The 26,551-nt window shown below is 56.4% G+C and overlaps 13 protein-coding genes across 13 annotated transcripts; 5 read left to right on the top strand and 8 right to left on the bottom strand.

The window, feature by feature from the left end:
* Positions 1 to 354: 354 nt before the first annotated feature.
* L226DRAFT_462115 (NADP+-dependent D-mannitol dehydrogenase) lies at positions 355 to 1,800 on the top strand (the record flags this gene model as incomplete). The annotated part of the gene is made up of 8 exons (XM_067675699.1): positions 355 to 439; positions 499 to 510; positions 568 to 626; positions 686 to 891; positions 949 to 1,285; positions 1,349 to 1,492; positions 1,555 to 1,638; positions 1,711 to 1,800. 8 exons carry the CDS (start codon positions 355 to 357, stop codon positions 1,798 to 1,800), a joined length of 1,017 nt encoding a protein of 338 aa, XP_067536233.1.
* Positions 1,801 to 2,393: 593 nt separating this feature from the next.
* On the top strand, positions 2,394 to 3,676 carry L226DRAFT_545454 (uncharacterized protein; the record flags this gene model as incomplete). The annotated part of the gene is made up of 5 exons (XM_067682346.1): positions 2,394 to 2,454; positions 2,530 to 2,687; positions 2,744 to 2,921; positions 2,986 to 3,329; positions 3,413 to 3,676. The coding sequence occupies 5 exons, from the start codon at positions 2,394 to 2,396 to the stop codon at positions 3,674 to 3,676; spliced, it is 1,005 nt and encodes a 334-aa protein (XP_067536232.1).
* Positions 3,677 to 3,886: 210 nt separating this feature from the next.
* Positions 3,887 to 4,688, bottom strand: L226DRAFT_51303 (uncharacterized protein). The gene is made up of 2 exons (XM_067678358.1): positions 4,463 to 4,688; positions 3,887 to 4,396 (listed from the first exon to the last, which is right to left on the bottom strand). Exons 1-2 carry the CDS (start codon positions 4,464 to 4,466, stop codon positions 3,945 to 3,947), a joined length of 456 nt encoding a protein of 151 aa, XP_067536231.1. The 5' UTR covers positions 4,467 to 4,688; the 3' UTR covers positions 3,887 to 3,944.
* On the bottom strand, positions 4,609 to 5,018 carry L226DRAFT_51204 (uncharacterized protein). The gene has a single exon (XM_067678322.1). The coding sequence runs from the start codon at positions 4,964 to 4,966 to the stop codon at positions 4,751 to 4,753; it is 216 nt and encodes a 71-aa protein (XP_067536230.1). The 5' UTR covers positions 4,967 to 5,018; the 3' UTR covers positions 4,609 to 4,750.
* Positions 5,019 to 6,412: 1,394 nt separating this feature from the next.
* On the bottom strand, positions 6,413 to 7,898 carry L226DRAFT_522776 (uncharacterized protein; the record flags this gene model as incomplete). Its single annotated transcript, XM_067678782.1, has 3 exons — positions 6,413 to 6,973; positions 7,028 to 7,279; positions 7,332 to 7,898. The coding sequence occupies 3 exons, from the start codon at positions 7,896 to 7,898 to the stop codon at positions 6,413 to 6,415; spliced, it is 1,380 nt and encodes a 459-aa protein (XP_067536229.1).
* A 1,919-nt stretch (positions 7,899 to 9,817) lies between these two features.
* Positions 9,818 to 10,848, top strand: L226DRAFT_428175 (uncharacterized protein; the record flags this gene model as incomplete). Its single annotated transcript, XM_067674672.1, has 5 exons — positions 9,818 to 9,878; positions 9,940 to 10,097; positions 10,151 to 10,328; positions 10,386 to 10,729; positions 10,789 to 10,848. Coding segments are annotated over 5 exons (801 nt in total), but the record flags the coding sequence as incomplete, so codon positions are not given.
* Positions 10,849 to 11,648: 800 nt separating this feature from the next.
* Positions 11,649 to 12,322, bottom strand: L226DRAFT_507565 (uncharacterized protein; the record flags this gene model as incomplete). The annotated part of the gene is made up of 2 exons (XM_067678134.1): positions 12,193 to 12,322; positions 11,649 to 12,136 (listed from the first exon to the last, which is right to left on the bottom strand). The coding sequence occupies exons 1-2, from the start codon at positions 12,233 to 12,235 to the stop codon at positions 11,649 to 11,651; spliced, it is 531 nt and encodes a 176-aa protein (XP_067536227.1). The 5' UTR covers positions 12,236 to 12,322.
* Positions 12,323 to 13,396: 1,074 nt separating this feature from the next.
* Positions 13,397 to 15,805, bottom strand: L226DRAFT_462054 (cytochrome P450; the record flags this gene model as incomplete). The annotated part of the gene is made up of 12 exons (XM_067675694.1): positions 13,397 to 13,593; positions 13,645 to 13,673; positions 13,732 to 13,764; positions 13,822 to 14,397; positions 14,450 to 14,516; positions 14,569 to 14,810; positions 14,872 to 15,010; positions 15,070 to 15,207; positions 15,261 to 15,304; positions 15,371 to 15,462; positions 15,498 to 15,613; positions 15,655 to 15,805. The coding sequence occupies 12 exons, from the start codon at positions 15,803 to 15,805 to the stop codon at positions 13,397 to 13,399; spliced, it is 1,824 nt and encodes a 607-aa protein (XP_067536226.1).
* A 923-nt stretch (positions 15,806 to 16,728) lies between these two features.
* Positions 16,729 to 17,784, bottom strand: L226DRAFT_570645 (uncharacterized protein; the record flags this gene model as incomplete). The annotated part of the gene is made up of 5 exons (XM_067684458.1): positions 16,729 to 16,869; positions 16,922 to 17,232; positions 17,286 to 17,445; positions 17,511 to 17,668; positions 17,724 to 17,784. 5 exons carry the CDS (start codon positions 17,782 to 17,784, stop codon positions 16,729 to 16,731), a joined length of 831 nt encoding a protein of 276 aa, XP_067536225.1.
* An 821-nt stretch (positions 17,785 to 18,605) lies between these two features.
* On the bottom strand, positions 18,606 to 19,379 carry L226DRAFT_462064 (mitochondrial 37S ribosomal protein uS5m; the record flags this gene model as incomplete). The annotated part of the gene is made up of 1 exon (XM_067675695.1): positions 18,606 to 19,379. One exon carries the CDS (start codon positions 19,377 to 19,379, stop codon positions 18,606 to 18,608), a length of 774 nt encoding a protein of 257 aa, XP_067536224.1.
* A 372-nt stretch (positions 19,380 to 19,751) lies between these two features.
* Positions 19,752 to 20,607, top strand: L226DRAFT_522772 (DUF1000-domain-containing protein; the record flags this gene model as incomplete). The annotated part of the gene is made up of 5 exons (XM_067678781.1): positions 19,752 to 19,834; positions 19,890 to 19,998; positions 20,063 to 20,123; positions 20,182 to 20,369; positions 20,428 to 20,607. The coding sequence occupies 5 exons, from the start codon at positions 19,752 to 19,754 to the stop codon at positions 20,605 to 20,607; spliced, it is 621 nt and encodes a 206-aa protein (XP_067536223.1).
* A 964-nt stretch (positions 20,608 to 21,571) lies between these two features.
* L226DRAFT_534562 (uncharacterized protein) lies at positions 21,572 to 22,122 on the top strand. Its single transcript, XM_067680700.1, has one exon. It carries the CDS (start codon positions 21,624 to 21,626, stop codon positions 21,987 to 21,989), a length of 366 nt encoding a protein of 121 aa, XP_067536222.1. The 5' UTR covers positions 21,572 to 21,623; the 3' UTR covers positions 21,990 to 22,122.
* Positions 22,123 to 22,966: 844 nt separating this feature from the next.
* Positions 22,967 to 25,433, bottom strand: L226DRAFT_462034 (kinase-like protein; the record flags this gene model as incomplete). The annotated part of the gene is made up of 2 exons (XM_067675693.1): positions 22,967 to 24,792; positions 24,845 to 25,433. The coding sequence occupies 2 exons, from the start codon at positions 25,431 to 25,433 to the stop codon at positions 22,967 to 22,969; spliced, it is 2,415 nt and encodes an 804-aa protein (XP_067536221.1).
* Between the last annotated feature and the right edge of the window lie 1,118 nt (positions 25,434 to 26,551).

Below are 26,551 nucleotides of genomic sequence, written 5' to 3'. Positions count from 1 at the left end.
TACCAATTGAGCGATTTCTGAGTTTTATCAGAGAATGGTATGCTATTCCAAGCGGACCGAGTGGTGATGATAACCTCCGAGTTCAAAGTGGCCACAGGCGGCCTTGTGAGGCCAATGAATTAGGAAACCTGAAGTCGTACGGTGCAAGGAGGACTTGGTTGCGTACATGGTATCGTTCGTCCCGAGAATGGGATATGCCCGAGTGTATAAGACCAACCTTGCGTTCGTTGCATCCACAAGACCGTACGCGCCCTGGTATCGCAGTCCCGAGCCGCCATGACATCTCTGACGATGAACTCGGTCTGTTATGAGAAGGCAGGTGCCTGACAATTGCAAAGCATATGCCACGAACTCATGGAGAATTCCCCGCAGGCGCAAGAGGTTTCGGTTGTAAAGCTGGCCATCCCGGAACCCCGACCCAACGAAGTCCTCATCAAAGGTAAGGTTGTCTATCCTGGTCACTATGTGGCACGGCGTGCTGACCGTATCTACGCACAGTTACCTGCTGCGGTGAGTAGTTTTCTGCTATCCATGTTTGCTCCGCGTCACTGAAGCGGACTTGATCAGGCGTATGCGGTACTGATCTGCACCTGCATCACGGTGACTTCGGCCCAATGGTCTACCCTGTGAGCAATCGTCTGACCTTTCATAGTCTCCCGCTTATCAATCTCTATGGAATTCTAAGCTGGTTCCCGGTCACGAAGTAGTCGGTGTCATCGAAGAAGCCGGGAGCGATGTCACCGGGTTCGCAAAGGGCGACCGCGTTGTCGGGGACCCTACCATAGAGTGCGGCAACTGCTTCTTCTGTCGTCGCGGTCAGTTCACTCTGTGCGAGAACTTGGGCGGACACGGAGTCACCACGCTCGGGGGCGTCAGCGAATACGTCACATAGTCAGTGCCCAAAGGTCGTTTCATGCTGACGTGCCCGACTCATCCATGGGCTCATAGTGATGCGCGGAAGGTGTTCAAGATCCATAACATCTCGGACGAGGAGGCTGCCCTGGTGGAGCCGACCTCGTGCGCCATCCACGGTATGGACCGCCTCGAACCCAAAGTCGGCTTCGAAGCCCTCGTGCTTGGCGCAGGCCCTTCCGGGATTGTAATCGCCCAGCTGCTCAAGTTTAACGGGGCCGCGCGCGTTGTCATCGCTGCAAATAAGGGAATGAAGACCCGTGTTGCGCGGGACCTCGACGCGGCGGACGAGTATGTCGAGCTCGACAGGGTGAATCCTCAGCCACAATGGGATAAGCTCAAGGCTGATAACCCTTATGGCTTCGATGTTGTGGTGAGTCGCATGCACTGCGGCGCGCTGGGATTCACCCACATCTCACGTCTCACTCGGGCGCAGGTCGAAGCCACGGGATCAACCTTTGTGGCAAATCTTGCAATTAACTACGTCCGGAGAGGTGGCACGCTCCTCCTGTACAGCGTATACGACTCCAAGGGCCTCGTGAACTGGTCACCGTTGAAGATATGCAACGACGAGATCAAGGTATGTCATGGACCATGACGCCACTAACGCCGTCGGCATGTGCTCTGACGACTGCCGCGCAGATCATTGGCACCTTTGCGCAGGCGCACTGTTTCCCCCGTGCGGTGGCGTATCTCGACAGCGGGAAGATCAGGGTGAAGGGCTTGGTGAGCGCATTTCTCGTGTTGAATGCCTCGCGCCTACAATCTTACTGCGGGACTGACGTTTGCGGCTTTTAGGTGACGGACGTGTTCAAGTTGTCTGAATATCAGAAGGCACTAGACAAGATGCAGAGTCGCGACGCGGGGAAAATTGCTATCAAACCTTGAAGACACTGTGCATGTAAAGATATTTGTTCTCCTTGCACAAGCATGCGTGGATGTGTGCCGTCACCTGCTCCGATGGGAAGACACGTACATACATTCAAGCTCGACGCGCCTAGCAGGTAAGTCGGTGCCTGAACTTTTGGTGCGGGGAGGTGCGGCTTGGTACTCCTCACCTGGTCATCCCCAATGGTTCAGTTCTTCCATTGGGGTTCTCCGCCGGTGCACGTGTGGATAGTGCCGACGATCCCTCGAAGACGCGCGTCTGGTCATCCGAACGAGGAGGGCGGGATTCTCCCATAGGAACACCGCCATCCGGCGAGGGACATTCCGGCGCCTGTGCCCCTCGCGGAAGCTTGCTTGGGTACGTACTCGCCTCCAGGGGCAATCCATTTACCTCTGAACTATGCACGTCGAGCCCAAGTAGCAACCAAAAGGGCCTCGTTACCACCCGCGTCTTATCTCCGTCCCCGCCGCGACTCCGCGATACCGCTCTACCTTCCCGGCGCAGAGGAATGCCTAAGTAGACCGCGGCGGACACGGCGGACAACTCTGACTCTCGGCGACACCCTCCGCACTCTCCTTCACCCATTGCGGCCATGGTCCTCTCAAACAACATCGCGGCCCTGCTAGGGTTTGCGTGTGAAGCTGTTCTTTGGGGTACGTGTTCTCCTTTGCATGTGCGAGCGAGTCAGACTACGCATGGCTCACGTCTGCATCTGTCCGACCTTGCAGGCACCTATGCCGTCCTGTTCGTGGCCTCGGTCATCCTGCTGCTCCGCCGCGTTAGGACGCGCAGCATGAACGTGCCGATCTTCGTTGCGAATTTCCTGCTCTTCGCATCTTGCACGGCCCACTTCGCGCTTGAGTTCAACCACTTCTACACGGCCTTGGTGGGTAAACGCTAAGATGATTCCACGTGTGCGACCGTGCTGACGCGGACACACAGGGCACCGTAGGCGTCGATAGCTTCGCGAAAGAGACCCCAAACCTCGTCGGCGCGGACCTTCTCATCTCCCTCAGCGACTTCCTCGGCGACCTCGTCCTGCTATACCGCTGCTGGGTAATATGGAACAAGAACCTCTGGGTCGTCCTCCTTCCCCTGCTGACCGCCACTGCCGGCTTCGGTGAGTCCCGCGACCACACCAACGTATGCTCCCTGCACTTAGCACGATTTTCGGCTCTTCGCAGCCTGCATCGTCGTCGTGGCGCACTGGATCTTGACTCTCAGCCCCACTTCGCCTGTGCCACCAGCCGCGATCGTGCCACTTGGCACTGCAGGTTACGCGCTCCCACTCGCGACGAACGTCATGGCCACCGCGCTCATCGTCACCAAGCTCTGGCTCACCGCGCGCAGCGCTGAGAAGCGCGTCGGCTCGCGCATGCGGGGAACTGCTCGCGCCGCCGAGCGCGCGGTCGCCATCATCGTCGAGAGCGGACTGCTCTACCTGGCCACGCAAGCGGCCTTTGTCGCGCTGTTCGCCCTTGGCCACCCCGCACAAGCGATCCTCGCTGTCATCTCGGTGCAAATTTACGTGAGTCTCCTCGCCCGCCTCTTTCTGGGGTCCGTTCATGCGTCCGAGGAGGTCGTCATGCTGACTCTGCGCGTTCGTGCTAGGGCATCGCTCCAACGCTGATCGTCATCCGCGTCGCGCTCGGGATCTCGAGCGATTACACCGTCCACACCAAGGGCGCGTCTGCAGGAGACCTCTCGCTCAACTCGGATAGTGTCAGCATGACGCGTCCAGGCTTCTTGCCCGCGATCCATTCGATTGGCGGCACGGAGGAGAGCGGGCGCACCACGCTGCACCCAGATGGGGAGTTCCATGAGATGAAGTCGTTTGAGGTTGACTTTGACAGCGACCATGCCGTTGCGGTCTAGTCTGTCGAATCCGGAGGGCGTGGAACGGAGCGCGGAACGGAAAAAAATTGCTATGTCTTGGTATAGAGGAAGGAAGGTGCACTGTACTCGTACACTGTCGTTCGTTGTCTTGGTCTGTAGTCTACCCTCACCTGTTGTCACTCTTTCTTGTCACTCCGTTCATTGTACGACCAATCCGAGCCTGTCTTTCTTGCGCTACTTTGGCGCGAACCCTCAAGATATTGCAAGCTGTACATCACATTGTAGGGTGTCCGTCAGGATACAGTAGCTACAGGTGAGCCGGACCAGCAGGGTGCTCTTCCAAATACTTCCGCAGCACGATCCAGTCCTTACACTCATGCACAGACCCAACCCCTCCGGCAGCATGCTCCAGGTGTCCGTCGCGCACGCCAGGCTCGTCCGCCTCGAGCGTCGTATCCGCGTTGCACAGCACGATCTGCAGCATGTACCGCAGGCAGTGCTCGACATGGTGCGCGTAGCCCGTGCGGTTGGTCACGAACCCGACGCGGAAGACGTCCAGACAGTGCAGTTGGTGCACCATCGACACGAGGAAGGTGCGGTTGTGCGGCCCGAGGTCCGTGAACCCGTCCGACGGGGGGAAGAGCGTCGCCCAGTCGTCGTCGGCGGACAGGGAGAATCCCTGTGCGCCCGAGTTCAGGGTGTGGTATACGGTGGGGAGGTTGATGGGAAGACGTGAGGGATGGTCAGCCCCGATGTACGCTGTAAGAGAGGAATAGTTCAGTGGGGTGCGTATGTCATTGTTGAGTGGGGTGAAGTTCACTGTACTCATGTTCCAAGCGGTAGCGCATGCTGAGGTATTGCCAGATGTTCGGAACGAGGAACCAGACCAGGGCCATATTGAACACCAACAGCGATGCTACCGCCACATTCCATGGCACCGTTATCGTGATCTTGCGAGCAGCTGACATGACGGGGTATGCGATGGAGAGACCGGCGCGACGTGGCTTGCTGGGCTGGAGTCCGAAGAACAATACATAAGTCGCCGCGGGCCTTCGTAAAAAGACGGGGCGCCCCCTCCTTTGCGATGCTTGCACGCCCTGGTGGATGGGCCGCTTATGCCCATCCTCGGGGAACGTGTTGTGGTCCCGCGCTCCGTTGCCTAACCTGGAACAGAGTTAGCCAAAGGGAGGACGGTCGCCCGCCTAGAATCGCGCCATATGCGTCCCAGCAGGCACCCGACGCAAGAACGGACAGGATCAGGGATCCCGCGTACCTCAAAAGTCGCCGGTGAGTTGGAAGAGGTCTTGTGGAACGCCGCGTGCAAGGCATTCTCCACAAGAATCGCAGTGGCAGAACCTTAGTGAATCCCAGCACGAACTGCGGAATAATTTAAATGCGCGTTCGTACACTCAACAGAGAAAATCTGGGTGCTGCCCAGACCTTCCACAAACCTGCTTCCCGGGAGAACCCACACATCCCGTGAGCCTATTGGTGGATACGAGCCCGTATGCACACAGCGGTGTCTTCCGCGCTCGCGCGGTCGAGGATCATCTCGACAGCCCTTGCGATAGCTGCAGCACGGTCTCAATACGCGTGGTTTCGAGCAGCACGCTCACTCACATCCTGTCACTGCACATCCTTTATACCCTATCACTGGACAGGGACAGAAGTCCAAGGCCCAGGAACAGCACAATTCTGGTGTCCGGTGGGATCCATGGTCGAAGTCCCGGTGTTCCAACCGACGCTGCATACGTCAACGGGCCATTACGACGCTTCCGAGCGCATGACTATGTCAATCAGTAGTACAATGAGTTCCAGACCGCAGGTACGGGCTGGAGACAGAGGCAACTTACCGACCATTCATGCATATCGAACATGATCCGACGAGTGGCTAGAAGGTTTGCTAATGCGCCTCGTGTTTGCCGAGCGACTATGCAATAATGTTTATACGGAGGGCGATTGGCGAGACAGGTCCACTCGCCCGCATCGTGCTCAGGCCGTAGCGAACCCCTTGAGAACTTCATCATGCGCGTCGCTTTCGTCGTCGTCCTCCTGGTCTCTCTCGCTTCGTCCGCGCCCCTGATTCAAAGTAGAGGTGAGTCATACTTGACAGTGTGGTGGGAAACATGATACTCACAGTCGAACGTTCTTGTATAGACAGCGACAAGGGGCTGTTGTGGAGGGGTTGTGCGCACCAGCGAGTTGACGGTGAGTCGCCTCCCTCAAACCTATTGCTAAGGAACCATGCGTTAACATGTAGCAATCAGCCACCGTCGGCGGAGGATGCGGTCCACCTCCCGCCACTGCTTGAGCAATCGCGCGTAGGTCGACTCTACGCTTCATAGTTGTACGCTCACCGAGATAGATTGGGCGACAGGTCACAGAACGCGCTCGCTACTACTAGAGCTCTCGTCGACACGGCTGTACGATAGCATGGACTACTGTATCACATCGCTGTATTCTCTGTGATCCGATTCCGTCAGTGGACGTTCGAGCTCGACGTCAAGTGACTGTAAAGGGGCACGTACATGTAATATCCACCTAGATGTAGTGCGCGCAGGGTCGCGCGTTGCAAATCCCAGTTCCAGCCTGAGATGACACAGAAACGAAGCCTTCAAGGCGCGAACGAAAGACTGTGGGCATCGTGTACGGTGTGGGAGACGTGGCCATAAGCGCCGACGCTTGGCGCAATCGCAAAGAAGGGGTATGGATGAACGAAGAGATTTACGGAATCAGTGCCTTGTCCGGGGATAATCAATGACGTTGGTCCACGATCTACGCGGCAGCAGGGGGGGCGCCCATCCAGTCGTCGAGCTCTTGTGGCCAGATGTGGTCGTGAGGCAGCGTCTCCAGAGGGTCCTGCGTGGGTGGGTCTTCGGCTGAAGTGAAGCCGAGCGAAGACGGGGCGGGGACAGGAGAGGACTCGATCCGCGTTAGAACGAAGGAGGCTAACTCGGCCAGGTCAGTATTCGACAGCTCGGGAACGGCATCGCTATGCATTGACTGGACAGTTGTGACCATGGCCGACTGGGACTCGCAGACTCCGACAGCGGGAACGACGGATGGGATGGACGAGACGTCGAGAGGGTCGTAGAGGGACATGGGAGCCTGCGCAGGACTGTCCAGTATGTGGATGGCATGGTCCGTGTCGCAGCCTTCGTTCGAGCTCCAAGGGACGGTGCGAGAGAATGATGGACCGGGTTCAGGGATGGGGCGCATGCTGTTGAGGACGTAATCAGGAGCGTACTCGGGGACGGGTCCGGCGAACGAGTTGTATCCAAGGTTGAAGTTAAGGGACTGGCTCCAGGCCGCCTGTTGCACGTCCGACAAACCCAACTGGGGTGCAACAACATGAGTGCAAGTCGTAAATACAGAGACCTCGTCACGTACGGAGTTCATGCCGAGACAGGGTACGCCAATCGGAGGCATAGCACCATGCGGGAACATCGTCGGAGGGAGTGACTGAGCGGCGGTACAGTTGTACGTCTGGTAAGGGTGGTTCGGTGGCGGACCATAGGCACCGGCGCGTTGCCCATGCTCCATTGGATACGATGGTAAACCTTGAGGGACTGGAAACGCCGATGTAACAGTGTTCAACATCCTGATGCGGCGCATGGCCTCCACACGAGCTTGCGGAGGTAGCTGTGCATACAACGTGAGCATCGAAGAGCGTTCATGACCGAAGAGAACACACTTCATTGAGAACTGCCAACATGTTGTTCATCCATGGCTGTTTGTACGGACCCGGGGTCGCACCGTAGCTGATGGAAGAAGCCGACGATACAGGAGGCGGAGTAGGAAGAGGGGATGGAGCCAACGACTGCGGCTGCGACAGGCTCACCGTCGACAACGAGAGAGAGGCTGGTGTAGACGGCGACAACGATGGGGTAGGCGAAGCCGCACCGTACACGATAGTGGCCTTGCGCCCTTTCCTCGCTCTCTTGGCCTCTTTTGTAGAGTCTCTAACCCGAGCTCTCGTTCGTTCGGCACTACCAGCAGCCTCCTTGGCCCTCCGCGGCTCGAAGTGGTAGCCGGGGTAGCGAATCCGGTGCTCCTGCTTGGCCACGTCCGCCATGTCGTTGTACGCCTGCCTAATTTCAGTAGACTCCACATTCCACGCAAGTCCGGCGATTTTGGAGATTAGTTTCGATTGTAAGGAGCTTCCCTTGTACATCAATCGAATCTTGTCAGACGTGTGCATGCGGTATATGATGAATGCGTTAGGCGGACGCGGGATCTTCTTGGACCGGTCGGAAGGCATTGGCTGCAATGTATGGTGGCCACAGACAACGAAAGGGTATAGCTTTGAGATGAGCGAGTCGACGAGGACAGAATGCGGGTCGGACAAAGCTAGAGCGGTGAAGGGATGCAGGGGTGAGTGGCTCCCAAAGGTGCGGTCAGGGGACAAGGGGGGTCTTTGACAAGAGAAATAAGCTCTGCTCAAGATATAGGCGGTGTGGCACTCGCTTTGGTCTTCGCAGCAGGTAAGTCAAAGCGTAACCTCGTGGCTTGCCTCCGAGGATCCAGGCTGACCCATCACCTTTGCGAGCGACAGCGAAAGCCTCGGAGTGAGTAGACCATGTCCTCTCGACATGTACACCATATTGACGTGCTCAAACATACTCGGTGACCTAGAACGAATCGTGTCCTGGGTGAGCCAACTTGCACTATTCTGCAACGCTTCAGCGCGCTAACAAAGCGACCTACCGGACAGCCACAGTCGGAGCTTCAAGGGGACAAAGCGTCGGCCCAGCATCGGCCACGCCTTCAGTGTGCAGCCCACATGGGCGCAGGTACGTTCGATAACGTCTGTTGTTACCGCCCCCGACTGGTTCTCCTATACGCGGGAAGATTAGTACGCGTAATCAGAGGCATCAATCATGGCGACAGGCTTGGCTTACACTGGCAATCCATCCATGGGCTAGTACACGGTGATGGACTAGGTTCGAGGCTGATGACTTTATTTCATGCTGTTATCCACTGCGGAACTTGGAGGGACAGGTGGCAAGAGCCTACATCAATCCGATTAAGTAGTTGCTTGCCCGACTATCGAGACGACTCGAAGACTCGGAGGACGAGGGGACTGTCGCCCCATATTCTGGACACCAAGCATATTAGATATGGTCGGAAATCGTCTATGTATCGTCAGGACGTACGATCTATGGTGTAGACTTCGTGCACATAGAATCGGGAGTCGACGTTGGTGCTCGTCCATGACCGACGCCGTGAGCGCCTGTGAGCCGACGCGTCGGGGGTCGGGAGGCGCCGACCTGCCCTAAACTCTCCGCCGTATAAAAATTGTCAACCCTGGTATGTTGTTTCTTCAGAACATACTCAGCTAGGATCTATTTTATAGGTACTAACTCGAGTCTCGCATGTTTACACATGCCACATCCTTCAGATCCAGTCGATGACACCACCGTCCGCTCGTATAACCGAGAACATGGCCGCCTCGTTGCGGTCTCGAGGACGTTTGGATCGTGTCCTCTCTCCCTCTTCGGAGTGGTTAGAAGCGCGAACCAGCGAGCTGGACGTATGTCTGATGGATTTTATACATTATTGTCGTTCTAATTGTAGTTTGCCCTAGTCTACTAGCTCCGCTGATGTATACCCAAGTTATCTTCATCTTGGCCTCGTTCGTGCTTTTGCTTCGTCAAAGCTTACAGCAGGACGCCCTTCTCGCTCCAGACTCTGATGAATAGGCATGATGGGCCACGGATGCACCTGAACTTCTGAAGACAGTTCCTTCTTCTCTGGAATGTTTCGCCGGCGGCTGCTGGACGACCGGCAACGAGCCTGATACGGCCGCCCACCGACATGTCGCATGCCAGGAAGCCATTGCGCTGCTATAGAGAGTTGTTATGTACGCTTCGCATCTTCCGATGCGCATGGCTCGAACCGGCATCCCGCTGGATACTAGGTGGATCTGTCAAGTTGAGTCTTCCATCTGGCTTCGCAGTGATTTAACTCTTCGGTGACATGGTATCTGATATCTTAGCTCCAGTGTGTACGCCGCTCGACCTGCGGCGCTCTGCTAACTTTGCCAGATTCGAGGTCTCTGTCATGGAAATCTACGGATATACTAGGTTTCCTTCGGTCAAGATAAATGGGACGGCTCGTCTTTGTTGAACTTACACGCCTCGGGCTAGCGACTTGGCCTCCCGCCGCACCATTGCCAGCATGCCTCTCAGCAACGAAAGTGCGACCCTCATAGGGTTTGCTTGCGAAGCAGTCTGTTGGGGTTTGTGCAGTGCCGTATGCTCCTGTTCATGGTCACTCACTGCATAATTCGCTCCCTGTAGGCATCTACGTTGTTCTATTCCTTGCGACCTTCGTCCTGGTACTTCGCCGTATCCGCTCTCATGGAATCAACGTCCCTATTCTAGTTTCGATGTGTGCCCTTTTCGCATTGTGTACCACTCATTTTGCCATTGAGTTCAATCACTTCTACACCGTGCTGGTATGTCCCCCGTGCAGCATTTACTGGGAACTGTCTCACCATGTAATCTCCAGGGATCCATGGGTGTCGGCGGTATCGCCATTGAGACCAAGCCACTCATTGGAGCCGACATCCTGTTCTCGATCTGTGACCTCTTGGGCGACTTCATCCTACTCTACCGGTGCTGGATTGTTTGGGGACGCAACTACTGGGTCATCATCTTCCCTGCCTTGACAGCCATTGCCGGTTTCGGTGAGTTTGCTGTATCATTGCATCATGATTCCAATTGCGAGCTCATGCAACCCACAGCATGTATCATGGAAGTTGCGCACGTTGTCGTGACGTTGGATCCCACCGCTCCGTTTGCACCCGCCTTCATCATTCCTCTCGGGATCGCGGGATATTCGCTCCCGCTTGCCACCAATGTGATAGCCACCGCCCTCATAGTCTCGAAGCTGTGGTGGATGCTCCATGTGGGGACAAAGGAGACGCTATCCGGGCCTTTCGGCGCCGGGCGTACCGTGAAGAATGCCGCTGCGATCGTCATGGAGAGTGGGCTGCTTTACCTGATCGCACAGCTAGTCGTGGTCGTTCTGTTTTCACTCGGACACCCGGCTCAAGCCATAGCTGTGTTCATGGCTGTTCAGATATACGTGAGTGAATTCCATAAATTCCGGGCCTCCCGTCCCACTGACACGACCTTGACACCTAGGGCATCGCTCCTACCCTCATCATAATGCGGGTCGCTCTTGGCGTTACAAGTGAACACACTGTCTATCCACCGACGGCCGCGTCTTCCTGGCAAATCAACGTCCGTCCTACCATGCGCTCGACTCACGCCACGGAGGATACGTACGCGGCGGATGGACAGTCAACGGAGATGAAAGCTTTCGGCACTTCGCAAGGAGATTTGGTTGATGGTGTGGCCGTCTGATGTTCGTTACCGTTGTACTGGGTGGTCAGTACTACACGACTTGGGTCTCTGCTCTGCGCCTGATATCAAGAAGAATTACTTTGGTGGTACAATTGTCATCATACGCCCAAGAGAACGTTCCTTCAAGTCCACATGCAAAATATGTCACAGCAGAGATTGATCATCGCGACCACTCCACCGTGTGTCCCCGTGCGATTTGTGGAGGGTTCCAGTGCACCCGTGCGCAGTAGTTGCGCGGACGTTTTACACAAGAGTACGAACATCCCAAGTCCTGACTATCGGTGTCCTTATCTGTGGGAGGAGAAGATACTCATCACACCCCATCTGCCAGCAGCGGACAGCAACGGCAGAGCTAGAAGAGGTCCGCAGGATTCCATCGCCAGGAAGTTACCCCCTATGCACACTCTGAGAGATACCATGAAAACATTGTCCTATAATTACTCGCCATATCCACTCGCCATATCCTGAGATATCAATGTGAAGTTCAATGACGGAGTCCGAAGCATGGTACAGTAGTCGGCGCACAGGTGTAGAGCATCACCAGCCCGAGAACGCCGCGAATAGGTGCCTGTTGCTCGGGGTTAGTAAAATGTAGATAGTGCACGGATACGGGATGAGACAATTTACATTTTCGAATCCTACGCGGAGGGCACAGACGGGCGCACTGCTGATACGGGTGGTTCCGCAGGTCTAGCAGGATGGTCCTCCAAGTACTTCGTCAACGCCGTCCAATCCTTGCACCGATGTACCGAGCCGATCCCGGTCGCGCCGTGCCTCCACTTTCCATTCAGCATTCCCGGATGGGCAGGCTCCAATGTGGTGTCCGCATAGCAGAGAACCGCCTGTCGCATGTAACGCAGACAGTGCTCGACGTGATGAGCGCTTCCAGTGCGGTTGGTCAAGAACGCAACTCGGAAGGTGTCGAGACAGTGCAGTTGGTGCACGAACGAGACGAGGAAGGTGCGGTTGTTAGGGCCGAGGTCAGTAAAGCCACTGGATTCGGGGAAGAGCGTGCCCCAGTCGTTGTCGGCGTGTAGAGAGAAGTGGGGATGCCCGGACTCGAGCGCGAGTCCGACAGTAGGGAGATGAAGAGAAAGCTGGGACGGGAAATTGTCATTGACATACGCTGGTACAATACATGAGTATAGTTCAGTTGAAGTTGATGGGGTATGACCGACGTACTGTAGACTGGTTCTGATGGCAAGAGCCTCGCGAAACGATCCATAAAATAGAGGATGAGGGTCAGATTCAAGGCGGTAATCGCCACCAACGTTCCGAGGTAAACGAGCGGTGTAGTATGGGTCCGCGGATTCATGTCGTCTTCCAGTGTATGGGTCTGGAAACGTGGGGTTATCTGGGAAGCATCTCCACGCTGAGCGAACGACGTTGACTCTGAGAAATTCGGAAGAGCGCGTGCGAAGTAGTAGGTCCTGACCGACTACGGCGCGTTTCCACTCAGTCTCCACGCCAACGCATGTATCACGGTCATTGCTAGACGGCTATACCTGTAGCGTGTGTTTCCATCTTGTGGTAAACTTAGAGCGGCATTGGAGCTTGACAGCTGGCGTATGCAGTGGCTGGTTCTGTGATTCAGAAGTCAGTGAATGCAGGAGGTAGGATATCAGCGCAGTAAACTTCGGAGCTGATGTCAAAGTGTGCTCGGCGGCCTTGGCACAGGTGCACATCATGCTGGGAACGGCATAAAGGCATAGCAAGGACGACATAGCGCAACGACTGAAATCACAACCTCCTCTTCGAGTCTTCACTCACAACACTATCTTTACAATGCGTGTAGCACTAGTCGCACTATACTTCGTCTTCAGTGTCACGGCAGCCAGCCTTGATCCGGAGACGGCGGTCACTCCAGATACATTTTGGGGCTATCCGCAACCCGAGGATGGTACGTTGCACAGGCATCATAAATAGTCGGCGGAGTCACTCACTGAGACTTTCGATTCAACCCAGCCTATCCCAGTTGAACATCGTGAGCATACCCCTGTGGAGCATATGCGTATGACGGCCTCGCTCACCCGGGCTGGTAGAGTAGGCTTCCGAGTCGTTGTGCCGTTCGTTGAGGTCGAGGTGGAATGTAATGGGTAGTCCAGGCTGTACAGCGTGGATACTATGTACACATTCGCCGTGACGGCACCACGACCTAGATGGTCTGCGCCTGCCAGAAATCAGCTGCACTCTTCCATGTCGTATGAATGCGTACCGTCCGAGCATCTCAAGCCCTCACGTCGATACCGCAGACGAAGTGCATGGAGAGAGCCAGGAAGAGCATGGTAGTCGTTAGCCAGCAAGGAGGGGAAGGGTCATCAAGGGGCTTGTATTCGCAGGAGTCTAACAACACGCGATCGAGAAATCGCGCACTTCATGGACGACGCTACAGGAAGTCGCTCTCTCGTACGAGCCGAACGTCCAGAGGACACTGCATTGTCTTCAGGTCGCTGTGCGGTGGACGGACAACGGGGACCTGAAGACCATCCATGCGCCAGTAAATCTCCTTCCTCACGCCATCGGCGTCCATGGCTGACGGAAGTGAGAAATGCAGCTGGCATAATAGGGTCGATATGATCTGCTCTGCATCGCGAGTCAGTTACGTTCGCTTAGGTGACTACCTAGACAACGCACTTATCTCCATTTCAGCGAACTTGAACCCGCTGCAAAGGTATACGATGAGTAATGAGACCGTCACAGAAGGATAGATATGAGCCTTACATGCACGCTCTTCCACCACCAAGGAATGTCATCCTATGTACGTGATCAGCAAACCAACGGTTTCGAGGCTCCGAGCGGCGGAACACCTACATTGTCGCATATACACCCGGATACTTGACCCCGTTCCTGTACCCGGGAGACCCGTCTACGTCCTGGCCCGCGCTCTCCTCTCCGAACGCGAGATCGAGGTTCTTCCCGAACCCAATCCGTTCGCCATTGGCGTTAAGCCACCGTTCCGGACGCCATTCAGACGCGTCCTCGCCCCACACACGCTTCTCGTGGTTCGCGCCGAGGATGGACATGATGATGTTCGTGCCGGCCGGTACGTGAATCGCGGTCACCTCTTCCCCTGTTGTGGACCGTACCGGGAACTGCAGCGGGAGGATGACATCTTTCGTGCAGGTGCGGTTTATCATGTTGGTGGGAGGATGGACGCGCAGCGTCTCGCGCACGACAGCATCGAGGAAGGGAATGTTCACCAGGACATCATAGGGAAGATGAACTCGTTCCCAGTCCTCCTCATAATCATGCTCTGACGCATACTGTTCCTTGGCCTTGCGGATTTCGGTGCGCAGTCGGGCTTGTGCGTACGGTTCACAAGCGAGGACATGCAGGATTCGGGCGAGGGCACTCGTTGTAGTCTCCTGACCCCCGAGAAGGAACGTGCTGTGAGAGACGTTAGCTGTAGATACGAAAGCGCCAAGCCGAGCCGACATACTTGATCTGTCCGACAAGCTCTTCCTCGCTCAGCCTGTCGTGTGCTGACATAGACACGTTCGCCTTCACTAGACACTGAGATTAGCAGGGTTCTGGCACGAACAGTAAATCTCCACTCACGCATGATAGTCATCAAATCCCTCCTGCTCCCGATGTCACTGCCTACTTCGTCCTGCATCGCAGCCTTCCGTTCGAGGAAGATCTTCCTTGCGGAGCTGTCCAACACGTACGATATCTCGCGCAGCTCCCGCAAAGCCGGGAATGGCAGCCAATCCACTATTTTGTTTCGCCAATATCGCGAAAGGTTGCGCATAGCCATCGGCACGAGGGGCCGCAGGAAGAACACCTTTAACCCTGTATGACTGCAACGACGCCAACGCTGTCAGACCAAGCAACCTCAAGACGAGAGGAAGATCCACGCACGCGACAGCACGAATGGCGTCTGCATGTTTATTTGACTTCATGGTGTCCAACATATCCAAGGATATACCCAAGACAGCACGACCGACGTATTCCAAGGTACCGCGCGCCATCCATGGGAGGATGTCAACTTCCTTAGTACCTGATAAGACGGACCAGGTCAGCTCAAAAACAGGAACTACCATAAGGGACGGGACCCACTTCCGTCTTCCGGGAGTTCTCCGCGGAGATGCTCAAAGAGGGTGTCCGCGATCGGTTGAATGGTAGGAAGAAGAGACCTCATATTAGCCAGGGAGAACACTGGATTCAGCATCTTTCGTTGCTTCCTATGCTGCTCTCCTGAGAGACTCGTCAGAGACAGTATTACGATGAGCGGGGAAAGAGCGACGCACCGAGCGTCGAGATGAGACCTTCTCCGAAGAGCAGCTTGTTCGTCCTGCAGGGGGAGGGAAAATTTCAACGTCTGCTGGGCCCACCTACCGCATCTACCGCAGGTCCTTACATTACGAACATGTCACTCTCATGATAGATATCCTGGTCTTTGAGAAGGATATGGTAAAGCGCTCGGGGGTCGGAGACTAACAGCTGCTCAGCCTGTGTAGAAGGGTAATGATCAGCTATGGTGCTACATCGCTGGCGCAATGACGTACCCCGAGCACCCCGTACACCTTGGTCACCCCGCCGTACTTGGCGAAGAGGTCAAAGCTGTAGTTTAGACCATCTTTGAACAGACGGTGGAAGTTCCCTGGTATACATGCAGGTCAGCTTCGCACGCCTCATCCTAACATAGGAAGCATGGCATACCGGTCAGCCAATGCTCCTTCCGAGGTCCGGCGACAGTCGATAAGGGCGACCGGTCGAGTGAAAGCCGCCTCGAAACAAGGTTCCACAGCAAGATGGCCACGAGAAGAAGGCCTGCGATTGCTTGCATGGACATGGCAGACTCAACGAACCCGAGGAGGTGGTGGCGGCGGTGAGTTTTGGCTCTAAGAGTAGAGAGGGCGACATGGAAGAGCTCGCCGCGTACGCTTCATGCCGGTTTGGGGCGGCGATGACAGAACCAAACGTGAAACTCGAGGATCAAACCCTGCAGCCGCGTGCCGCCCAGTCGAGCGGTCAGCGCTGTGTATGCACACCGTGAATAGAACAAGGATCACGATGGATATGGTTGGCAGGAGATTGTGCGCCCTGCGGCGCGAGTGGGGAGAACAGCCTCCATTTGTGCGGTTGCTTCGTCACATTTACGTTGTTCACAGGACTCATTCCATGCGATCCTGAGTCCAACATAGGTAGTCACCCTACTGCCGCGGTAGACCGCCAGGTCGTCAGCAGTGGTGCCATACGATGCGCGTGTCTTGTCTATGTACTCACGAGTTCCGATTTCCACTTTAGTAGCCATCATCTTCCCTCAGAGCGGATTGCCATTGCAGTTTGAAGGTCGGCTGGCGGCTCGAAATCAAGCATGCTGCACAGTGTACAGAGTCGGCGCGCATGTTGATGATGGAGGAGAAGCAAGATGTCCCGAAGCGCTCGCTCTGCCGCGCGCGCGACGCCGCCCATGCATATGCATCTTCGGCCTAACGTCAAATTCAGAAGCTACAAGCTTGCCAGGCCCTTGCCTTCGCCTAACGGGTCTCTCGCAGGATGGTGCGTATGACACCAATTGCCTGGTTCACTCCTGCGGCGGGGCCGGCAGCTTGCGTTGCCCTCTGCCGGTGGCGTGAGTGTCCGGTATTGGATAGTGTATGTTAAACACTACAAATCGTTACAGTTCGAGGATATCCATGAATCACGGACTACTTTCCAGTTGCCACGCTGCTCTCGGTCCTCAAACGGTGCCAGTTGGGTTACGATAGATGGTTACATTCCCTCCATAAAAAAGGCCCTCATGAGAGCTTGATCCACTTCTTCGTCTCGGCCTTCCTCCATCGCCTCCGAGCCGATGTTAGTCAATTTAGTGTGGCCAAGCGTGCGGAGGATGCCCAGCACAGCCGTGAAACCCTATGGAGGAGTCAAAACTGTGCTGCCATGGCGTATGAAGCACGCGACCTACGTAGATCTGGACGGCCGCTCCACCGATCACATACTTCAGAGGGTGGTCCAACAGGACGAAGAGGAAATATACGGCCTGCGTAATAAGTTGTACAAGGCCACATTCGATGAGCACCGCCAGGGTGGACAGCAAGGATGCTCTTTCCTTGTCGATAAGGCTGATTCTGTGCGAGAGTCGATCCAAGCCGGCGGCGATAAGAGGAGTCGTCGAAAGGTTTGAATACAGAAGGAGCGTATGCCCGAACATGAACAGGATAGTATTGAGGACGCCATCAGGATCAGAGGGCACGTAGGTGAAGTGAGTGGTCAACGCTGCAGAGATGGTCAGTGGCGTCGAAGGAGTAAGTCAGGAGGATGTTATGCACCAAATCCAAGGAGGGCGGCGGCACCGGCAGGGAAGACCACCCAGGTCTGCTTGTCCCATAGCAACCAGCAGCGGTACACGAGTATGAGCAGGCCCAGCGTATTGCAGAACGGGACAACGGTGTCTCCAGGGCTTCTCGTGATGGCTTGGACACCGACGTCCTGCGGGAATGATGAGTCATGCGAACACCGGTGTGGCGAGTACTGAGTACTGAGTGGTGACCTACCGTCGCAGCCCAAATTGCATCGAGACCGCAGATGAGGTGCGTAGCACAAGCTACGAAGAGTAAAGCGCTCATGACCAGAACTGTTCGAGGCGGCCTCTCATTCACTCTATGGCGGTAGCAGAGAACAAGTGCGAAAAGAAAAAGGATCGCATATCCGCCTGGAGGGATGCGTTCAGGGTTTGTTGGGGATAAGAGAAGTATTGATTCACATACCCCATATTGTAGATTCCACGGCGATCCCCAGTAGGAGTGTCGACGGGGTCGGAAGAGTCATGTTGAAGAGCAGTTAAGCTGAGAGGGGCGGGGCGTAGCTTGGAACGACCTCTTCGTCCGAGCTCATATACCGCCGAATTTGATGAGGGGGACAAGAACATCAAGGACACCCACACACAGAGCGCTGTAGAAGCGGACAGGCCTCTTGCTATCTCCTATCAAGCCATCTATCGCCCACAAATGTCGTACTGCTTGACGGAGAACGCTTGCTGTGGCCCCCGTGGTACCTCGACAGACGTATGACAGGAGCCCTGTGGACGACTGCATGAACGACTGCATGCCTTGTCCAACGACTACAGGTGTCGAGAAGTCGACCTAGTTGACATCCAATGGCCAAAGCTGTACGTGGATTGAGATGATGGAACAGAAGCTCTGAGCGGCGCGTACCTCGTGCCAAGATGGACTCCGGCACAGCGCATACAGATCCCTGTAGTGGGAAAAGGGTACATGTTAAGTGGGATTGTGGACAGAAAAGAACGCGCTCAGCACTGCTACGCAGCTACACTGAAAGGTGTTGGATGGCAAGCTGTGTACAAGATATGTCAAATTCAGCGCTCTTGCGGTCACACGGAGATGTACTCACAATAGTCGTTATTCTGCCCGCTTCTGTTGTGGGTCCATGCGCGGTCCTACCTCAGTTGGCCAACCTCTTCGAATGACACCCGAGACGAGCACTGGGATAACGCTCACCGCCAGAAACGACATCCGCGAGCACGAGCGAGGTAGGATGAAGCAAGCAAGAGAAGATGCAATCTCTCGAGCAGGTGTGCATGATTAGTGGGGAAAATACACGTATGTGGCGACCACTCTACCGAGGACCCTTCAAGTGTGAAGCGGAACGATTCTCCTGCCCCGGTCCCTCTCGATCTCCATGGCTGATCGCATCTCCCTGCCCTTCTCCATCGTCCGTCCCTCGCCCCCGAGACCGTTGCCCATAAGGGCAGGCATGTGTCCAGGCAAGAGCATGCGCACGACAGCCTTCATGACCTGGTACGGGTTCCTGCTCCCCCACACCTTCGCGCTGGCGTCCTTGATGCCCGCGACCTTGAAGACTTCGTGAATGATCGGGTTGACCGCAAGCCCGAAGCCGACGGGACGTGGACGAAGGATGATACGCGTGGCCCCAAACTTGCTCTCCATCGCAGTCCAGAGGGTGCGGTCCTCGAACCGCTCGATGTAGTCCATGTTGCGGACCGCCTGCGGGAACGCCTTGCCCAGCGCCGTCTGGTAGTCCGACCCCTTGCCCTCTCCCAGCCCCACCAATCCCTTCCCGTTCCCAACGACCATGAGGATGGCAATGCGTTCAATCTTGCCCTTGCCCGTCTGTTGCTTGACGAACCGGATGAGCTGTGCGCGATGGAGCTTCTGCAGCTGCTGCGAGGGAATGTGAAGGAACTTGATGGGTTTCATGGCGTCCGTCGAACTCTCGACCTCGTCGACGACGAGCGCATGGTCCTTCTGGCCCTCTTCGATCTCGCGCGCTATGCGAAAGATGGAGGGGTTATTCCGGACGACGACAGTGTTCGCGAAGGGAGTATGACGGTTGGGAGGGAACGTCTTGCTCTCATGAATGTCGAGAAGAGCATCGGGAGTCATGAGGTTTGGGAAGTGTTGGCTTTGGACCATCGCTTCCGCGAACTCCTGCTGTTCCGCTATTCGTCGCAAGTCGTCACTTGGCGGCTTCGTAGGAGTCGAGTAGTTGCGAGAAGCGATGGAGGAGACAGAGGTGCAGCATGGTCGCCTGGAGGACGCTGCAAGCAGCGACCGCACGATTTTTGTGCTCATCGTTGAGAACGGCAACGAAGAGGTTCGGTGCGACCTGCACGTCGCCGGCCTCGCTGTCCAGAGCGCGAAATTTAGGCGCCTAAGTATGGCGGCTTTTGCCGGGCAACTTACGGGCCGCGCAATCCTGATCAGAGGAGAGGGCAGAGAACAACTCTTAGACCCAGACCACCACCACCATTCAGGATGTCGCACAATGAGGACTCTGTTGCTGCCCAACTGTCTGCGCTGGACCTCGGAAATCTATACGGCTGCATAGACAAGCAAAAGTGAGCATGCGATGGTTCGCACATGCGGATACAGCGACGAACATAACAAGTCAAGTGTGCACGGCTTGAACCTAACCATCCCAGAAGATGCGCAGGCCCTCATTAAGCCTTGGGACGAACGGGAAGACACCGAACACTTTGCTGAATCAGGAGTAGACGATCAGGTGAGCAACCCTTGACCACCATGAATTGGAGGCCCACCGAAACCAATGCATCCTCGGCCTGCAGATCATCATTCATGTGCCGTTCACTCAGAATGTTCGTCTGCGATCCCTACTGTTGAAGACAGGTTTGTCTCAGGGCGTCCTCTAATGGGAAGCAATCTGGTGCTGATATAGTCAACCTAGGGAGAGGGGAGCTGACGCCGCGGCGACTGCGGATATATGCCAATCGCACGAACATCGTGGACTTCTCTGAGGTCGAGGATATTACTCCTCAACTTAACATTAGCCTGCTAGAGGGAGAGACAGCTGTCCAAGAATATCCCCTACGGACGGCGTCCTTTGCGAACGTGCATTCGCTGTCCCTGTTCTTCGTACGTCACTTCGCAATTCTTTGACTAGTGCGTGCATTAGTTGACGAGTTGCTTCCAGAGTGACGCTGTGGGCGGGGAGTCCTTGCGCCTGTATTTCATCGGATTCAAGGGAGATAGCCGATCACAGCGTAAAGAGGGTACTCAGAAGTTGGAGATCCCGGCGGCGGTCGCTCCCGACGCCAAGCTAATAGACCGTCTGCAGGAGAAGTCTGGCGCGCAACAGACTACTGCGAGATAGCCCGGGCACGGGGTCGAATGCAATTGTTTAGTACCACTCAATTCCAGCGATTATCTAGTGATCAATCGCAGATGTAGTGAAAGCATTGCAGCTTGATCGCAGTCATCGATTCATAGTTACTGTGCCAGCTTGGTCTTGCTTAACTCGGATTGTTCATATCTATGCGGTTGACATCCAGTTGACATCCACCAAACATCCACGGACACTGCCTTCGACTGGGTATAGCCGGAAGGTCAAGCAAACTCAGTGCCAGCACCTTCCATTCAATCCGCCCTCAGTTATGAATGATCTCGTGATACCCGAGGACATATAGCTTGCCATCCTTGCCTCACTCAGGGTACTAGAACTTTTTGTCTGCAAGCAGGCAAGTTATTCATTTGATTATTGAGAGCTCTCGTTTTTCACGCTGCGTACGTGCCTTCTAGGTTTGCCGCACGTTCGAAGGGCTCATCCGCACGGATGCCTTGCTGCATTACAAGATAGAACTGGCTTTGAACGGGGTGGTGGATGGAACTTCTGCGACTACACGTCTATGAAAAGCTCAACATGCTGCGGACATACGACACACGCATGCGCCAGGGTCTCTGCCCTCGTCATTCTGTACTCCAGGAACCTGGCGTTGAATCACAGTTCACCCTGGCGTTCGGCAACTCAACCTCAATTGTCGCATACGCCCAACTTTGAAAAAAAAACGCTCATATATGCGCCGCCCAACTTCGTCGCAGGTCCGGGAGCACGCTCATGGTTTGTGAGCGCGTAGAGAACTCTTGGTCAGTCCCGTCTTTGGCGCATGGTGGTGCCAACACAGCTGTCTGACTGTCCCGTAGAGACCTGAATCTCCGCTTACTGTCTCTGACAGCAGGAACGCCGTATGCCGCGGCAACGCACCCGACGCTATAGTACACGACCCTTGCAAATCCAATTCGCGTGGATGTGAAGCACATACAGGTATGCGGACAGTACCCTCCTGTCCAGACGTCCTATGTAGCCCTCACCTCACCAACTTGTGGGGCGAGATGGCTGTTCTTGATTTCAACACTACCTCCACAAGGAGCGGAAACCCAGGTCCCGTCCTCTGTCTGCGTCCCCCAGAGGAAGCGATAGGCATCGTTGCGTTGCAGTCCTCCATACCCTCCGCCCCGCCGGTGACCGCGCCCTTCTGGCCTGACCATGAACTTACCGTGGTCGTTGTCGATTTCGAGACGAACTCCCCCACGTCCCCTCCTGGTCGCTCAGAACGGCAAACATATACGCTCCTCGTCCCATGCACCACCCTCCGCACATTGCTCGGACGCGCAGAAGCGGAAACGCTCGAGCTCATGTGGCAGCAATGGGCTCCCGGGGGAACGTTTCTGTTCCACCTACCTACTACTGCTCCGTGAGCGGTAATGGCGAAGGCGTACTCGTGCGGTTCGCGCTGCGCATCCGTCGTCTACGATCAGGGTCAGGATCGGACGGAAGCCGAGCATCGAGTCGCAGATGTCCTCGTGGTGGACCTGAATCCCTGGGCTGCGGAGTGGGCTGCCCGTCCGACACCAGGATGTGTCATGCAAGAAGACCTTGCAGACTGCAGGGGAGACAAGTCCGTGCAAGGATCCCTGCGGTACCACAGGAACGTCCCACACGCCATCTTCCGCGGGCCGCACATCTCTGGGATTAAGTTTTGGGGCGGGTTCCCTGCAGCCGTCGCTATGAACCCTGACGGGTGGTGAGTCTCGAGCTGCATGTCGACAGTTTCCGACCTCGCTGACGGCAATTATGGTGCAGTACCGCCGGTCAGGGGACGAGTTCTGCCTGCTGAAGCTTGACATGTGCCGATGGAAGTAGGAGCTGCATGTCCCTCACGACGATCGCACCGTATGACGAAGGGGTGAGGCATAGGTGCATATGGCATACAGGAGATGTGAGGTGGTAGCATACATGAAGGGCCGCTGGCCCGGGTACGATGTAATACAAACAACAGATGCTAGCGCGGGTCCAGTCCGAACGCGAGATGGAACGTACACGGATCTACCGAGATAAAGATATGCGCAACACAAGTACAGCTTTTGGTACAGAATGACTGATGCGGTGAAGGAGGCAGAATGCAGGTGAATGAAGATGAAGATGCAGATATGCGATGCTAAACGTTACCAAATGCCTGCGATGGAAGAGATGAAATGGAATGCGAGACGTGCGTGTGGTATGTGTTGATATGCAGGATGCGATATGGAAGATGCAAGGGGGGGAATCGTGATGATGCGTCGTGAGGATGCAAGAAACAATACAGACAATGCAATGCAGATAAGTTACCGTTACAAATGTACACGCGCGTGCGCGTCCATCGCGGCGCCCGCCACAATCATCAGAACTGCGAGAGTCACGAAGAGGGCAAGACCGCAGCGAAGAGCTTCCCGGGCGAGAACCAGTCGCGCGCAGACCGGAGCCGCTTGCGCCGCGGGCGCGCGTCCTCCGTCAGCGTGGAGTGCGTCGGGTGCACCGACTCCTTCTCCCCGCGCGTCTCGACGCGGACGTGCGTCGGCTGTACAACGCCCGCCGTCTGCGGAATGCAGAGGTAAGGCTGAGGCTCGGGCGACGCACTTGTCGACGCGGAGAACACCCAGTTGGCAGCGTACGCCTCGGGCGCAGACTCGGTTTGGCGGGTCTTGCCGCGTCCACCGAGTCCACGACCAGGAGAGCGCGAGGAGGTACGTCGCCGCTGAGGGGACGAAGAGCGACGTGGGAACGCGAGGCGGATGGGACGGAGGAAGCTCGACGTGTGCGTCTTGCGGTCGCCGCGCCCGACCGGGCTCAACGGGGGACGGATGCTGTGGGCGGGTGGTGTCGGCGGGGAGGGAGAAAGCTTCTCTGGCATGGACTGCGGGGAAGAGGGCGTGGCGGAGGTGCCGAAAGAGAACGCGGGCCATGCGACAGGCTCGCGCGGCGACGGCTGTCGTGATGGCGCGGGGGTCGCCTGGACTGTAAAAAACGAGAAGGCCGGAGTGGTGTTGGCGGTGGTGGCGGGCTTCGAGGGACTCAGCCACGAGCAGATACGGTCCCAGCTGTAGGTCGACTGCGAGTCGTCCGCGACTTGATGACGGGCCTGACCTTGGTTGGCGCCGAAGTCGAGACCGAGGACCGGGGACTCCGGGCGCGCAGAGGGAAGCGAGTCGTACGTATCGATGTCAGGGTATTCGTCCTCGTCCATGTCGTGGTCCTCGGTCGCAGACGTGATGATCATGCCGATGTCATCGCGCTCGTCTCCGAAAGGGGACGGCTTTGCGGTCGGGATGGAGCTCGGCTCAAGAGGCGAGTACATGTAGCCCTCGCCCCAGTTGGACTCGAGCGCAGTGTGCATCGTCGACGGGGTCGCAGAGAGCATGGTGACGCTGTTGTCGTAGTACTCAGGCTTATGCGTGTCTGTGTCGACTGTGAGGACGAGCTTCGGCCGGGTCTGGTGGCCCTGATCCCACGCGTGCGGCGTCACCGGCGGGGACGGGATGGACGGCGAGGAAGACAGAACAGAGTACGCGGATGCTGGGCTCTGTCCGGGGGTCTGTAGCGCCTCGAAGAGCTTCGTTGTAGTATAAAGGGGCGAGGCAGAGGGGCTGGGGGACATGGAACGGGAATACGTGGAAGAGGCGGGAGCGGACTCGTTGCGACGCTGAGGACCGAAGGAGTCAGACCAGGATGACCCCTTGGCAAGGGAGCTCTCGCGAGCGAAGACCATCTCGGCATCGGACCCGTCGCTCCATGCTGAAGCGAAGTCCTCCTGAGGCTCCTGCTGCTCCGGAAGGTCCTGGGGCTCGGGTTCCGCCTCGGCGGAGGAGTCGCTGTCTGCGTCCACATTGACGCCGGCTTCCCAGGGGCAACGCGCCATACTGTCCTCGAAGATGACGTCGGGCGAGTAGAAGTTGTCGATCGCGTTGAACGCGAGACGCATCTCACGGAGGGTGATTCGCCGACGCCAGTCGACCTCGAGCGTGCGCGTGAGCAAGACGTTGACCTCCTCGGAGATAGGGAGAACGGTGGGGAGGAAGTGACGCGGGTCCTTGAGGTACGCCTGGAACGTGCAGTCGTCCGCAGAAGCTGACTTCCACGGATTCCGGCCGGTGATGAGGTTGAGAAGGATGATTCCCAGCGACCAGACGTCGTTAAATAGAGGGGAGTAACTCCGCGTAGGTGCGAAGTATCCGCCTTGGCACTCTAGACTGATCGTGAGACACATACACGGAGGCCTAACTGACATGGGACATACCTGGGCTCATATGATAAACGCTGCCAGTGCGGAACTCGGTGCTCATGCGCTCCGTAGTCGCGAGCCCGAAGTCAGTGATGGCGAGCTTAAGCCCGTCCTCGAAGCAGAGGATGTTCTCGGGCTTCAAGTCGCGATGATAAATATTGAGGGAATGGCAGTACTCAACCGCGTCGAGCAGCTGAAGAAAGACCTCCTTAATGAGGGCGTTGTTGCCAAGATAGCGCCGCCGGTGCAGAATCTGAGTGAAGAGGTCGCCGTCAGGACAGTAGTCCATGACGATGAAGGTGTATTGGTAGTCCTCGACAACGCGATGAAGCGTGACGACGTTGGGGTGGCCCGATGCGAGCTGGTGGAGGGTGATCTCGCGGATGTGTAGCTGGCGCTGCCGGGTGGCGTTACGTTTGTTGGAGTGGGGTAGACACTTCACGGCGTAGGACGTTGGGTTCGAGGAGAAGGTGTCGATAGCACGGTAGACAATACCATACCCACCGTACCCAAGGATCTCAACGAGCTGCAGAGAGCCATTGTCGATGAGGGTTCCGAGCGCCGGTGGCGTAGGCGAAGCAGCGGATTGAGGAGAGGTGACCATGGTGGCCAGCGAGAGGGAGGCGAGGGAGGGAGAGCGGAGAGCGTAAGTGCTCGCAAAGAGCTCGCAGAGCGTTGAGGAGGACCCGGGGAGAAGGGACGGAGAGTCGGGAGGCTTTATTAGAGACTTGGGCAGAACGTGACAAAGGGCCGGCTCGAGCGTGTACGCCATGAGGCAGACGTGATCGCCTACGGTGCACGAAGGCAGGCGAGCCGCTGTCCGATTGAGCTGGGAAAGTCGGAAGCGGCCTCGAGGACGCAGAAGGTCGAAGATACGGGCTGGTGATCCTGCCCTTCTTGGTGTTCTCGCGGCGCAACGCAGACCTGTATTATGAAGGTTTGGCTGCAGCCTGCTGCAGCGTGTGATCGATTTGCTTTAGCCGGAAGACAACACCTACGACAACGCCCGGGCACTGGCGTCGGGAATACGCCCTGCATTCCGCCAAGGCAGTGCTTGTCGCTTCGGGGTTCGTTACTATGAATATGCGTAAGAAATGACCTCGACCAGGACAACAACGGAGGAGCGGACAATAGGGGGTCTTCATCTTCGGTGTCCATATTGATGCGGGATCGGGAGACCGCGTCTCGGCCGAATCGCACGTTGCCGGCCCGCGCGAGCGCTTGAGCACAGCACCTAAGATTTGTGCACTTCCGAGGTGCGGTTCCATCCCGACTGCGTGGTTCTGGGGCTCGACGGAAGCATTTGGGGGCACATTCAAGCTCGACCCGGCACCGCCATCCGCGAGGGCGAGCTGTCTGGGTACTTTGCATGCAACCCTCATGTGCTGAGAAAGCTCAGAGCACCACTGAGCACCTCCGTTTCACCTGGGGACATGGCGCGCCACTTCGTCAAACGCACCAGAAGGCCCAGACTGACCGAGCGATAACGGGGATCTGTGTGCAGGACACATACGTTTGTCAGTACATGATTGGGTGAGAACCAGGAAGGTCGGGCTCAGAGGAATGATTGAAGGCACTCACCCTTCATTGTCAAGCTTCAGCCACGCCGCTAGCACCGCAGCAGGAACGGAGAGGTACCGTCCTACACAATCTAGACTGCTATCGAAGAGAAGCATACCTGACGTAGTCAGCCTACTTGTGCGCTCTAGAGTAGGATGGGCA

Source organism: Lentinus tigrinus (genome assembly GCF_003813185.1).
Source record: "Lentinus tigrinus ALCF2SS1-7 unplaced genomic scaffold L226scaffold_10, whole genome shotgun sequence".
Classification (NCBI taxonomy): Eukaryota; Fungi; Basidiomycota; class Agaricomycetes; order Polyporales; family Polyporaceae; genus Lentinus; species Lentinus tigrinus.
Note: the sequence above shows the minus strand (reverse complement) of the source record. Positions and strands in the feature narration are given on the sequence as shown.

Bases quoted from the DNA above. Each gene is read 5' to 3' on its own strand.
- L226DRAFT_51204 (XM_067678322.1), bottom strand. From the start codon at position 4,966: ATGCCTTGCACGCGGCGTTCCACAAGACCTCTTCCAACTCACCGGCGA.
- L226DRAFT_534562 (XM_067680700.1), top strand. From the start codon at position 21,624: ATGGCTGTTCTTGATTTCAACACTACCTCCACAAGGAGCGGAAACCCA.